Source organism: Mesoplodon bidens, assembly GCF_964165515.1.
Source record: "Mesoplodon bidens genome assembly, chromosome: 1".
Classification (NCBI taxonomy): Eukaryota; Metazoa; Chordata; class Mammalia; order Artiodactyla; family Ziphiidae; genus Mesoplodon; species Mesoplodon bidens.
In genome coordinates, this window is record NC_138176.1 from 137033214 (window position 1) to 137048163 (window position 14950).

The following is a 14950-nucleotide window of genomic DNA, read 5'->3' on the forward strand; positions in this document are numbered from 1 at the left end:
TTCTGTCATGTCAACTATTGTTCGAATGATGAGTAGTAGAATCATACTTCCTGAATAAATTTTTTCAGGTAATCTATCTGTAAAATCTTCTCTTTTCTAGCAGAATCAACAGAATGTACTAAGCGGGCACAGTCAGCAAACATCTCTTCCCAGTCAGACACAGAGCACTCTTACAGCCCCACTGTATAACACTATGGTGATTTCTCAGCCGACGGCCGGAAGCATGGTCCAGATTCCATCTAGTATGCCACAAAACAGTTCCCAGAGTGCTGCAGTAACTACATTCACTCAGGACAGACAGATAAGGTAGTGGTCATATTTCATTAGTCATTCCAAAGATGTAAATTGTTTGATTAAAAAACAATACTTTTGGGCTTCCCTGGTGGTGCAGTGGTTGAGAGTCCGCCTGCCGATGCAGGGGACACGGGTTCGTGCCCCGGTCTGGGAAGATCCCACATGCCGCGGAGCGGCTGGGCCCGTGAGCCATGGCCGCTGAGCCTGCGCGTCCAGAGCCTGTGCTCCGCAACGGGAGAGGCCACAACAGTGAGAGGCCCGCGTACCGCAAAAAAAAACCAACAAAAAAAACAATACTTTGATCTTTAAAAACGTGATTTTAATTTGTTGCTCACTCTTGAATTTGAAATAAAAACACAGAATGTATCCATTGTTTACTGACTTTATAATAAAAGAGTAAGAACAAGTTTTGTTTTGTTCAGAAATGTGCTAACAGATATTGTAGAATCCAAACTCTACAGCACACTGTTACACAAGTTTTATAATAGGGTTTGTCTATATCACTATAAAACTTTTATCATTTCAGTACAGATGCTGGTGAGTTGTCAGTGTAGTAACAATGGTTAGGGTGTTTGCTCCCATAGTTTATATATGTTATGGAGTAAGAGTAGCTCACCTTTCTTGATTTTTGTTAAGTACTGTACTACATGCTCAAAATATATTATCTCATTTAATTTTTATTTTTTTAAAAAATAGGTGTTAGGGTCTTTTATTTCCCAGGTAAGAATAAAGTGAGTTTTTAATAATTTGGTCAAGGGTCTGTAGCTGTTAAGGGAGTGAAGAAGGGTATCTGAATTCAAGCCTGGGTGTCTGATTTCAAAGCTCAAGTGCTTTAACATATACTATGCTAAAGTTCTGTGGGCACTTCTAGAAAAACCGCCATCTGTGACTTATTTTAGTCATCCAAATAGCTGACTTAGAAACAAATATTATGAAGAAATACCCTTTTCGAATATTAGGAAGGAGTCTTTCAACAACTATAGGATTTCTAGTCTTAATTATATTTTAAATACATTTTATTTTTTACTTATTTTAGTACAATATAAGTAGACTGCTGCTTTTATAATAAAACCTTGCTGTTGTATTAGACTGTGTAATAGATTTTATTAAAGTCCTATTAATAATTTCCAGAGAGTAAAGAAGCTGCAGGATTGCAGAAGCAATAAGAGCAGAGAGAAACTCATTTCTTCTCTTTGGAACTCAGTTCTTTCAAGTTAAAAAGTCCAGCTTTCAGCTTTGACTTCTGAAAGGAAGTATTATGAATATGCTTCACAGAAATATAGAGGACTAGTTTTAAAGCCTGAGGGAAAATCCATTAACGTAGAATGTTGACATGCATTTGGGAGGACACAATTTAGCAATTATTTGTAGACAACTGTTTTTTGAAGGGGGAAAAACATACTTCAGCAAACATTTGAGTGCCTACTTAGATGAGTATGGCGCATTCTTTATCCCAGGAGAAAGATCAGACTAGTCAAAGCCATAGAAAGGTAAATAATCAGTATTGTTTGATGTGATAAATCCTTACTAGGTCTTTAGAAAGGAGGAAGTGAGCAGTTTTATGGATTGAGGCAAGCAGGTGAAGAGAAGAGTGTAGTCAGGGAAAGCTTCAGGGAGGAGATACTTGACCTGAGTCTTAAAGAGCTTGGCTTTGGATATGCATGTGGCAAGGAGTCCAGGAGGGTGTTCTAGGCAAAGGTAGGAGTATATACAAAGCCACAGAAGTTAAGCCAAAGTAGATTGCAGACTCTTTTAGTGCCAGAGAGGGATGAGGTAGTCTCATAGTTTACCAGTGGGCAATTGGACAATTCAGATACTAATTACTTTTAAGATTACAGAGAAATTAGTGCTTAGCACTTCTATGATTAAGCCACTTTGTAATGTTATTTGTTTCTTTGTGCTTTCTTTATAGGTAAATTTTTTACTACATATGTTTTTGCATTAAATAATGCATTTGGTCCTGAAGTATATAATATACAGTATTTTATTTTTAAGATTTGGAATGGATTCAGAATAGATTTATTTTGTCTTGTGGAGCATATAAAGTATGTATATGTGCTAAGTTTAATCGTAGTTATGTGCTTTGAACAGTTTGTAATTGCAGCTGTGTCATGCTAAATCGACGGTAGAGTCATGTCTCAATTTCATCACCGTGATGACCAGTGTTGGAAACTAACTTCATCTCACAGAAAAGGCAGATAGAAATAATATTGTTCCCTGAAGAGGCATCGTTTTTTGTTGTTGTCCTTTTATTAAAGACTGTGGAAGAAGGAAGGTGGGTGGGAGGGAATATTAGTGCATTGTAACACGGTGGGCACTCTGCTTCTTGATAAATTTATAAATTGAGTGTATTTTTATGTACTGTTAGGATATCATTTAGTTTTGAATAATGTTTATAAGATATAGCTTGCAAAGTAGACATCTGTAAACCTAGAGAGTTTTTTAAAAATTCCCTTATGACCGCTTTATTTTGATTAGTTTAAGTTTCTTTTGATTAGCAAAATCATGTGTCACATATACCTACCTCCCAAGTACCTAGTAATTTTATAGAAAGAAAAAAGTTGATATTTTTAACAGGTTAAATTTTTTTTATTGTGGTAGAATATACATAATATTTACTGTGTTAACCATTTTCACATGTACAGTTCATTGACATTCGCACCATTGTGACAATCACTACCATCAATCACTAGAATTTTTTCTTCTTCTCAAACTAAAAATCTGTATCCATCGGACGATAACTCCTCACTTCTCTTCCCCCTAGCTCCTGGGAACCACCATTCTACTTTCTAAGCACATAAGTCTGTGACTTTGACTACTCTAGATACCTCATATAAATGGAATCATATAATATATGTCTTTTCTAACTGGCTCATTTCACTTGGCATGATGTCCTCAAGGTTCATCCATGTTCTAATATGTGTCAGCATTTCCTTCCTTTTTAAGGCTAAGTAATACTCCATTGTAATGTATATATCACATTTTGTTGATCCATTCATCTACTGATGGACACTTGGGTTGTATCCATCTTTTGACTGTTTTGAATAGCTGCTATGAACATGGGTGTACAAGTACTTATTTGAGTCCCTGTTTTCAGTTCTTTTGAGTATATGTCCAGAATTGGAATTGCTGGATCATATGGTAGTTACATTTTTAATATATTTGAAAAAATACCATACTGTTTTCCATAGTGGATGAACCACTTTACATTCCCACCAACAGTGCACAAAGGTTCCAATTTCTCCACACCCTTATCAACACTTTGATAGTAGCCATCCTAATAGATGTGAAGTGGTATCTCCTAGTGGTTTTGATGTGCATTTCCCTAATGATTAGTGACGTTGAACCTCTTTTCAGTGCTTATTGACCATTTGTATATCGTCTTTGAAGAAATATCTATTCAAGACTCTTGGCCTTTTTTTAATCAGAGTGTGTGTTTGTTGCTACATTGTAGGATTGCTTTATATTTTCTAGTTATTAACCCCTTATTAGATGTATGGTTTGCAAATATTTTCTCCCACTCTGTGGAGTGCCCTTTCACTGTGTTGATAGTGTCCTTTGATACATAAACATTTTAAATTTTGTTGTACAGTTTATCTATTTTTTCTTTTGTTGTCTGTACTTTTAGTGTCATATCCAAGAAATTATTGCCCGATCCAGTGTCATGAAACTTTCCCCCTATATTTTGTTCCAAGAGTTTCATAGTTTCAACATTTATGTTTAGGTCTTTAATCCATTTTGAGTTAATTTTTATATATGACGTAAAGGTCAAATTTCATTCTTTTGCATGTGGATATCAAAAAAAAGTTTTGTATTTTTGTTTGTGATCACTTCATTTTGCTCTACACATTTTTGTTTCACTGATATCCCAAAGGGAATCTTTAAAAACATGAAACAAAATTGGAACGTACAGCTTTTAATATGGCAGTATTAAAAGGGGATTATCTTAGAGTTATACCCTATCAGTTCATTGGCAATATCATGGGTATTATCTTAGAGAAATGTTCAGCCCAACGCCTTTCATAATGTATACCTTGTACTTCTGACTCCCTTTCCCGTTCTTTCCTCCTAGCAGATTTTCTCAAGGTCAGCAGCTTGTGACCAAGTTAGTAACTGCTCCTGTAGCCTGCGGGGCGGTCGTGGTGCCCAGCGCTATGCTCATGGGTCAGGTGGTGACTGCCTACCCTACCTTTGCTCCACAACCGCCGCAGTCACAGACACTGCCGGTCCCACAGCAGCAGCAGCAGCAGCAGCAGAGTTCCCAGGAACAGCAACTCCCTGCAGTGCAGCAGCCACCGCAGGCGCAGCTGGCTCAACCGCCGCAGCAGTTTTTACAGGTAATTCTCCCCGTGGGGAAGCTGTCCCAGACCTGTTTACTTTTATGGAGTGAAATTAGGGATTAAAGGAACATTTTTTAAATGATCTGAGAAGTCCATAAAGGCTCATTGTACGACTTAAATTTATATAAAGACAGAAAGCTTATCCCAGTTGGCTATTTTTTCTTCTCTTGTTCTGTCTTTGGAAAACCTTTAACCTTGCTGTGGAGATACCCCACTGTCTGAACCGCTGGATAGAGTAAGTGGCTGCTTCTTGCCCATATCAAGGTACTTTACATAGAGCTTTCTCTGGCTAGAGTTTCTGGAATTCAAGCAAAGGCACCTTTCTCTGTTCTCTTGTTTTCCTAGTGGCCCATCAAGCTGTACTCTCTACAGGGCAGAGGTGTTGAAAGGGATTTTTTTTTTTAATTAGTTTAGGCATTATCTTAAATTATTTTATTGGATTAAATTTTATAGTGACTTTTTGGTAATATATTAACATCAGAGGGGATATACTGTGGAGGCATAGGCTGTGCTGAGATTGAGTCACTGCTGTACCACATACTTCGTGACCTTTGGCAGGTTACTCAACTTGCTACAATTCAGCTTCCTCATCTGTAATATGGTGGTGCTAGTAGTTAATATCTCATGGGTAAAAGGAGCATGCAAATCACTGAGTGTGGTGTAAGGCACATAACTAGCTTTAGTTGACGACCACTGTCTTGATGAATATATTAATAGACACTCAGATTAACCAAAATGCAGACACAGATCTCATGTGGGTTTATCAGACAGAAGCTACTTATCTAAAGGGTGCAGAACAAAGTCACCTAGATCGGGATCCTCAGCAAAGAAATCAGCAGGACAAATTTCTGGACCTCAGTACCCTCATTGGGGGTACACAGTAGCATACTATGACACCTGGAAATCCAACTTTTTCCTTCCTGGTCTAAAAGGCCAGCGATTTTGAATGTAGGCTAAACCTAGATTTGTGCTGGATACCATTCCATGTATGCCAAGTACATATCATCAGTTTTAAAGTTATACAGCACATGGTATGATTAGAAGATTCAGTGTTATACTGTATACTCAGACATAAATACAGTGTTAATTTATCACCATTGGTGTTCTGGTACAAATATAATTCTGAACTTGGTGATGTGCTAAACTAAAAGAGGTTAGTTCCCTAAATATCTCTGAGAATCATACAACCCCTTAGACCTTAAGCCTACAGTGCAGCCATTAATGACTGGGTTAGCTATTGTTACAAATGAATTAATGACAAGAATTTATAATAAGTTATAAACTATTCTCTAGGGGAAATGTATTCAATGAAAATTAAGCAAAAGCTTAGAAAGGGAGAAGACTTGCCTTAAGAGCTCAGTTTTCTAAGTCTCTCAGGGAACGAGGGCTCTTAAAAGAATGAACATTCTCTTCCACTTCTAAAAAACATTCCAAAGACATGGGACCACTAAAGAAATAAGATAGGCAATACCCTTTAGAAATACACTCATATGTAGATAGAAATACACAATTTGTCTTTTCTGGTTATATAACACCTAGTTCCAAAGTGTACCTCTGTTGTAACCCTGTAAGGCTCATAAATATCCTGAGTTCTTTATCTTACAAAAGCTTTTCCTAATAACAAAGGGAAAAAGAAAATGTCTCCAGGTCCTTAGCAAAGCTTAATGGCCTTAAAGTTTCAAAGATCTGTCCTTTTGTGTGCATGTGCAGGTGTCCTTCGTATACATTTGCAGAAATCACCCATCACAGTTGCAGTTTAAAATTATGAACCCTGCATCAAGATGTATTGTCAGTAGTGAGGAAAGACTTTCACTTTCTTTTGGCTAGTTTCCTTTATATCTCTAGAAGGAGCAATTAGGCAAAAGAAACTGAAGTTCATGGACTTGACATTTGCCCAAGGCCACACAGCTAATAAATAGCAGAGCAAAACTCAAAGCCAGGGCTTCTGACTTCAGATTGCCCGCTCGTTTTTTGTTTTGCTTTTTCTTTGTTACATCATACTGCTACCTATAGGACATAAGTCTCTGACTTTGCCTGCCCTCATTTTTATGGTACTTTTAAATAATAATAATGTTTATATTTAATCTTCACAAAAAACCATTGTGGGAGGTACTGTGATTATCCTTATTTTGTGAATGAAGAAGCTGAGGCCCAGAGATGTAAATAGCTTGACCAAGTTACACATCGGGTAAATGGGGCAGCCAGAGTTTGAACCCAGGTAGTGTACCTCAGGGCCCATGCTCTTGGCCACTGAACTGCTGCTCTCACCAATCAAAAAGCCTGTGCAGAAGGTGTTGTCCGTTTGACCTCAGAATGTTCATGCTTCATATGCTCTTAGCGATGCTTAAATTGTATCATCTGTTTAAAATGTGGTCTTGAGGACATATAAAGTGAAAGACCATGTGTGGTTTGCCTCAGAGCATAGATTGCTTTCTGCACCATAAAACCTCTAGCTCAGTTTCCTTTTAAAAAATGAAATTCTGTTATACTTTCAGGAAGAGGGAAATCCTCATTAGCATTTTCCAAAATACCATTTTTAAATGAGAAAGCAAAACTTATGTACAGATTTTGTCCCTGCGGAGAGTGGAAAAGTTGACTAAATCTTAATGTAGACAGTATAGTGGGGGTAAAGCAGTGTTGCATAATCCATTTGTTTTTTTAGACTTCTAGATTGCTCCACGGGAACCCTTCAACTCAGCTTATCCTCTCTGCTGCATTTCCACTACAGCAGAGCACTTTCCCTCAGTCACATCACCAGCAACACCAGTCTCAGCAACAGCAGCAACTGAATCGGCGCAGGACTGACAGTTTGACTGATCCTTCCAAGGTTCAACCACAGTAGCACACACGCTTCCTTTCTGCCCTCAAGGGAGGAAGGGGGTGGCCCATAAAAGAGTTGCTCGGATGATCTGAGGATAGGATGAAAAGTTCCAGTGGTTTCATGAGATGCAGTATGGAGTGTTCTAGTTCCTGGAATTAGTTAGCAGAGAAAATGCTGCCTCGTGCTGCGGATGTGCATTAAATACCAGCCAGCAGGAGATGATCATAGGGCCATAGCCAATTCTGACAGTGTTTTACTTGCCCAGATATTTTTTGATGGAAAAAGAGTATATTGCCAAATGTTAAGAAACTCAGCTATGAAACGTGACCTCCAGTGAATAAGAAAGGCACTAACAATGTTAGTAACTTTGAGTGGTTCTGTGCCTGTTTTCAAGTGTTACAGAGGATACACCACTGCCATGTCAGGGGTTTGCTTACAATGATGCCATGAAGACAGTCCAGTAGACTCAGTAGGCCCCCTTCCCCAGCCCCTCTCCCTTTTTGGATAATGATGGAATAGTAATTAATTTCAGAATGTTGTATGAGTTTAAATTCTCTATGTACAGATGCTGTAAAAATAATATTATGTATATGTCTGGATAAAAGGAGAGAAAGCAAAACATTTTGTATGCTGCATGAAAGCATTATCTCATTTAGATATGAGTACGTTTCCTTAGATTCTGACACCATGTGCAAACTAATACATCCTCTCTTCTCTTTTGTTTACCATACCGTAGTGTTCTCCTCTTCAGTTTCCGGGGCACAAGTCTTTTTTTGTTCATACTTTGGCTGTGATGTCACAGTTTGTTCAGTGAGGTATGATGTGCTGCTGGGAATGAATTTTTTTTTTCAGGTTAAATTATTTGAAACAGGATTTTCAAGTTACTCAGAAATATCCCTCATTTCATTATTTTTCAATTATGTTTGAAAATAGGATTTGCACTGCTTTATTTTAAGATGGTTGGGAGTTTTGATCACATATTTTGATCTAGTTCATAGTTGGAAATAGTTGTGTAAATGGTTTTTAACAAGCCTGAAAGTAATTTCAAGAATGTTTCAGTTATAGGAGTGAATTTGCACACAAAATATTTTAGGCACTTTTTAACATTCTCACTGGTGGGAATTTTAACTTTTAGGATTTGTTGGAACCTTTTTATTATCCCCACAATTTCAGTGCTTCTTTTAGTCAGAAATGATTCAGGGTTATTTGAGGAAAAAACAAAAAACAAAAAAACAACCCATTGTGCCTTGATTTTGATTCAGGTGATAACTCACCATCTTGAACTCATCGTCTGGTTTCAGTAGCAGTTTTGAAATCTTGGTACATTTTTAATAGCATGTGGGTGTCAGTGCCATTAAGTTTCTAATGAAGACTGCTTTGAGTCTCTTGGTTTAGAGGTACAAATAATTTCGAAATAAAAGATGACATCCTAATGATACATCAGAGTTACTAATGTAATCACAAAGTTGTTTTGCTAAATCATCATTTTCCTTAAAGCTATGTAGTCATTTAGGAATTACCAGTAAATATTTGCTCTATGTGATCTTAAAATCCTGTGAAGAAAAAAGAAGGGGGGGTAGGAATTGGCTTTGCCTTCACTACAGCACTAGAATATTGTAGCTCACATGCTTCATAAACATGAACTAAGATTTCATTTGTTAATACATTCTTAAGGTAGTAAGTTCCAACCAGAATTACATACATTAAAAAAAGCATTTTATAGATTTTATGGTACTAATAATTAAATTTATAACTACAGAACAAAGGAAAATTAATGGGAAAATGTCCTATTAGAATATCAAAAATTATTACTGAGGAAAGGGAAGACAGCAAGCTATAATAAATCAAAATTGACCCTAAAAGAAAATGTGTAACAGGATTGAGGTTGTTAAATAGAAAAGATTTCAGCAATGAAAATAATCTAGTACAGAATTGCTAGATAAAGGAGTCAGGGGAACTCTCAGTCAGTTCTTAAGACTTTTCTGTTCTCAGCTTTGCTATCATCCTTAAGGGGTATACTTTGTCTTTCTGTAGCAAACCATGCCTGGCCACACATAAACTAGAAAATTAATGTTGAAAACAACCAAAGAGACTTGGTACCTACCCTTCTACAAAAGAAGTGTTACTAGATGCCAATCAGTAATTAACATATCAAGGAGCTCCTCTTCTAGCTAAATGAACATCTGACTTTCTCATGAATGTCAAGAATAAATGTCAGAATATCTGTGTACTTGAGCATATGTACACGTGGACAACATTGATGTTGTAGAGTATGGCAACAGTATTTTTTTCCCCTTTCAAATTGCCTTTCTTAACCTTATCATGCCATTCCATATATATCTGAGTTGTGCCTCATTTATTTATTGGCAATATGTAGTGATACAGATTTAGCAAACAAAAGATATGATGAACTATTAAGGCTTATTTTCTAAGTCCCATATATAAAAAGAAAGATGGTGAACCGTGAGTACTGTGTACTTAGGTTAACACAAGCAAAATATAAGACAAGCCACAAGGTAAATCTGTAGACTGTTTATGCACATTCTCCTCCCCCAGTCCCTTCAAGCATTTTTGCATCTTCACAAATATTTGGGAAAGAAAATTAGACAAGATTTTGCTTTATAATTCCTGCTGTTCCTCACAGCTCATTTTTTTCCTGCTTAGAATTGGTTGCTACACTTAAAGGAGCAGCTTTTCTTTTGCTGTCAGAATGAAATGTTGGATCAGAAGAGCTAGTAACTGCCTCTCAGCTCCTCCTTTAACTTTGTTTTCCTCCTGCTTCCCTGGAACTTGGACTGCAAAGCAGTCCCTGTCCCCTCCTCCATGAATTGAGACTTGAGCATTCTGATGAAGATTCAGCAGTTGCCTGTTCTTCATTCATTTCTGTAGCCAAAGTTGTTAATTAAAATCCAAATCTAAGTCATGAAAAAGTACCAAATAGGAACACCTTTCAACTACTTAAAAATCTTATCTTCCCTCTGCTTTACTCTCATAGATACTCGGTTTTTCTTAAAGAACACTTGATTCTGGGTGGCAGTCATTAGGTGTTATCTTCTTTGGACTGCTGTGGCACTGGGTGAGTCACTGTTCTCACAAGTACCAGTGAGGACTGTCAGGGTTCATGAAGTTGCTGCTGCGAGTGGCGTCAGACCAGAACCAAGACACTCAAAAGCACTTCAGTTTTTGAGTGAAAATATTGGCAGAAAAGCAAATATGGGGGAAGATGGGGGTAGCGTGTGAGTGAATACTACAGTTCAGTCTCCCAACTCCGTCCCAAGTTGAGGGGGTAATTTGCGTCCTGTGCTCTGCTTTGTCACGTAAATCTGGTATAGGAATGTACTAGTAATAAAAGGATGCCAGTGACTTTGAATAGTTTGTTGTAGAATTCTCAGTGTAGATTCGTGAAAGTGTTGTAATTCTTCAGAAGTGCTTGGGTTGTTGGTCATTGCCTTAAAGCGGTCTGCTTGCAGTTAGTTAAGGACACTGTTTGTTGAACCCTTGTTCAAGAAGCCTTAGGAAGGGGCCCCTTAAAATAGTACTCTATTTGCCGGCTCTACACAGACAGGTGAAAATTATTTTAAACTGGAAGTTGCTCAACGTGTTTTAAAATGTCTCCACGACATTGAGGTAGCCTATTTTTTTTTTGGTGGACTGCAAATAGCATTTTGCTCTGGTATTGCTCATTTCTACTTTTTTTCTTTTCCTATATTTCTCTGGTAATTGAAAGTTTGTTGAGAAACATTTGTGTAAAACTCATTCAAGTCTATAACCTTTCCAATGTCTGTGACCCTGTTCTTAGTCCCTCGGGAGTCAGTGTTGGAAGGTATAAACACTGGATATTATTATTGCTGAGTGAGTCTAGCCAGGAATAAGCTGATTGGAACTTTTAAACAGAGGAAAAGAAACAGCACAAAGGCACTTGCCATTTTATAGTGATTGGAGGAAAAGAGTCTTTTGTTTGGGGTGGGTGAGCATTCTTCTAAAAGGAGCTTCTGAAGTAATTGCAAAGGAAAAGAGTTGACTATTTTTATAGCATATTTAATATATTTGTATATAACTATGAATATAATAGGAACCCTTCACATGCCTCCCCACTTTTCTAATTTACTTCCCCTTTTGCCATAGCTCTAGCTTAGCCTCATCCGCATGGGGAATGTGCCTATTGTCAGCCTACCAAAAGATAGTGCTGCTGCTTTCTGAGACAGGTGAGAAGACCCAACTCTCATGCCTGGGGATCCTTTATATAGGAATAGCACACACTTCGCAGACAACACACCACAGTCCAAAAGCATCATTTTGAAAGGTAACAAGCACTTTATTGCAATTACTCATTTTGATAAAGTTTATTATCTTAGATATTACCATTTCTAAAGGATCCCCAAATCATCACTTAGGTGAAATTTTTAAATGACACATTTCTGAGAAATGTTTAGATCCAGTGAACCATAGTAGGTTTATGGGAGTGATTTCATGGTAGCCAAATGAACTTTGACTTTTGTTTTGAATGTGGTGGAGTCAAGAGACTGTGGATGCCTAGCTCCATTTAGACACTATTGTAAACCTATCTTGCCTATCGTGTGGACACCAAAAGAGACCAATGAGCCTGTTTATTTTCAGAGGTCTAGGAGAATTGCATCAGTGTGAATAGATGTATAGAACTAACCTAAAAGTGATTGGTAGTCATATTTTAGAATACAGTAATTTCAAGAATTATTCTGGGTGTTTTAAATGTGCTCTGAAATGTTGGCATGTCATTTCAGTGTTTCCATTTGAATTGCTCTTGTAATATTTTTGCACAGAAAGGACTGAGAAAGACTACTTTGGTTGAAGAAAAGAAAACATAATAATAATTTGGTCATATTTTAATGTCTCCTGTGGAAACACTGGGGATGAATTTTGTTGGTACAGTTATTAATTCAGGATGTTTGAAACAGTATTGAACAGCTCACAAGAAGTTAAGCAAACGTGGATATTAAAAATTAAAACTTTCTTTCCATGTGACTGTTTTGCATACTTTTTCCCCATGTCATAATTTAACACTACATTCCTTGTTTTTGTTAAATAAAATAATACTTTGCAGGTTCTGTTTTTGAGTATTTAACAATATTTTGTAAGCTGCCTGAGTTTTCCTAGGGAAACGTTCTTTAGTGAAATAGTTTATGAAGAAGTATTAAGTGAAAGTCCATCACCACCACCACCAGCAAATACTGAGGTGCTGCATTAAGTGACAATCAAAATAATATTTATGGGAGAATTTAGAAAGTGGTTTTTAAAGAAGCAATTGCTTTGAAAGCAGTTCTCTGGGTTTCTTGAATAAAAATGGCTAAATGTATTTATTTATATTTTTAAATATCTTTGTGTTCTGTTTTCTCATCAGAGTGATTTCACAGCGTATTTAATTGTGGTTTGTTTTGTTTTGCCTTGTAATCTTCTATGTGGAGGACTGGCTCTTCCTATCTGGGGTGCAGTCCTTAGCCCTCGCGACGCCTCTTCATGGCGATCGGAACCTGTTCCACTTCAGGACAGCAGTGGAGCCCCAGTCCAGATGCCCCTGTGCTTCCCTGCTGTTCTCAACTTAGATAGGAAACAGTAAAGGTAACTCCTTTCAAATCTGCTTCATATAGCTCCAACTTTTTTCTAGTTTCACTTGCTGCCTTTTCTATTTTATGGGCACTTTTAATATAACTTCCCCAACACAGCCAAACGCCAGTATGACGGAACCCAAAACACGCGCTGCCTGTTTTGCCCATTTGGGAAAATGTTATTAAAACAGTCAGCATCTTCTAATGGCCATCACTATCATATCCATATTAAAATCTAAAGTCCTTAAATACAGGTGGAATACTGCAAACTCTTCTACAAAAAATATTTGCTGTGTTTACATAGTGTAATGTTGCTTGGTCCTTTAAAAACAAAGCCACACCAAACCTCCATACACAGCATTGTCCAATAAAGCAGTGTTTGAACATTTGAGGCCTAGAAATTTGAGGATACTTCTTGCTGGTCTGTATTGGAACAGAATTCCCCACCTTAGGGCTCCCAGAGTAGTTCTTGAGTCCCACAGCCCAGGTCCAGAGCACACTCTAGCTTTTGGGATCCCTTAGAGAATGGAAATTAAAGGAGGTCAACCACAAATTGGATTTAATGATATAAAAATGTTTCTTGACTCTAAGGGTTAAATTGGAGATATGATGTTTTTCAATGTATGCTTTTTAGTTTCTGAGGAAACAAACAGTAACATTGCTTTAAAAACTACATTCAGATGTTTTATAATGTGTATTTTGAGTTGGCCTATACTGGTACAGATTCACTGCTGGCAATGGTTGTACTAATACTAAAGAGTTAAAATGTTAGGAAAGCTCTGTTATCTTCAGACTGATGTATTATGTAACCAGACAATCACCATCAAGCAAAAAGAAAAAGAATTTGGCCAGGAAATGTCCTTTTCCTTTATAGATGTCAGCCAGAACAGCTGTAATTTAGATCATCCTAGAATTACTCTGAAATCTGTTTTATCATGGTGTAAGTTGGGGAAGGTGCTCAGTATGGCACTTGCACATTCATTCTATGTAAAGACTGAAGCCCAAAGACAAGTTAAATTCAGTGCTGTACTGAAACCAGTTAGTGCAAAAAAAAAAGAGAAAGTTTTATCTCTGTAAATTTTTAATTGTTAATTTAACATCAGTTGGTAATTGTAAAAACACACACCAAATTCTTTCTAATGTTCTGTGTGGTTCTTAGTGTACTACTCTTGACATTGATGTGTCCTTACTGCTTGGTTCTTGGTTTTAAATTAAAATTAGATATAGCCTGTCATTTTTCCTTCTGAAAGGGTGGAGCTATAAATGGCTAAGAATACCTTTTTTTCCTAAAGCAAACATTTCATTGAAATCCAGATTGATTTACAAAAACAAGACTGACATTTTCCAAGTAATATCTTCAGCCCAAATCCTAAATTACACAGAAGCACAATGGGATAATGAATGGTTTCAACGGTGCTATAATAGGTTCTCTGCTGATTTTCATGAGCTATGTTTGGAAATTCAATATTATATAAAATGCGGATCATTTTGTTACTTGTGTAATATTGCCTTTTTAATTTGGTATTACAATTGGTTACACTTGCTTCTCAAAGCTGTCCTTTGAGAACAGGTAAAGTGTTATTAGCCTACCTCCACCCAGGCCTCTTGCTGTATGATCATTTTTCCAGGTTATGATGTGCACAGTTTTTAAAAACTGTATGTACTATTATAATGCTCTTTCCCATACTCTTGTAATGTATTCAGAACCTAAAATTATAGCAAAAGAGCCAAGCAGTAGCATTGAGTTTTTTTTATAAATGTAAAATTAATTAGATTCAGACTTTGTTTCCTTATTCAGTTTTAAAAATAAAAAATACCTCAGTGCTATGTTTTCCAGTATCACCTGCATTTCTCAAAGAAATAACACCTGCTTTATGTGGCACATAACTTGTAAGAATCACATTATTTTGGAT

The 14950-nt window shown here is 37.0% G+C and overlaps 1 protein-coding gene across 12 annotated transcripts in view; it reads left to right on the forward strand.

Moving 5' to 3' along the window:
• Positions 1-12294, forward strand: part of CLOCK (clock circadian regulator) — a 133574-nt gene extending 121280 nt beyond the window's left edge. For 8 of the 12 annotated variants that reach the window (XM_081227145.1, XM_081227146.1, XM_081227141.1 and 5 more), the window contains 3 exons: positions 101-306; positions 4367-4631; positions 7297-12294. In XM_081227145.1, the coding sequence (XP_081083271.1) occupies positions 101-306; positions 4367-4631; positions 7297-7476 (651 nt within the window). In that variant the 3' untranslated portion in view covers positions 7477-12294. The remainder of the gene's footprint in view (positions 1-100; positions 307-4366; positions 4632-7296) is intronic. The other 4 variants (XM_081227148.1, XM_081227143.1, XM_081227147.1 and 1 more) reach the window with 3 other exon arrangements.
• Positions 12295-14950: the final 2656 nt, after the last annotated feature.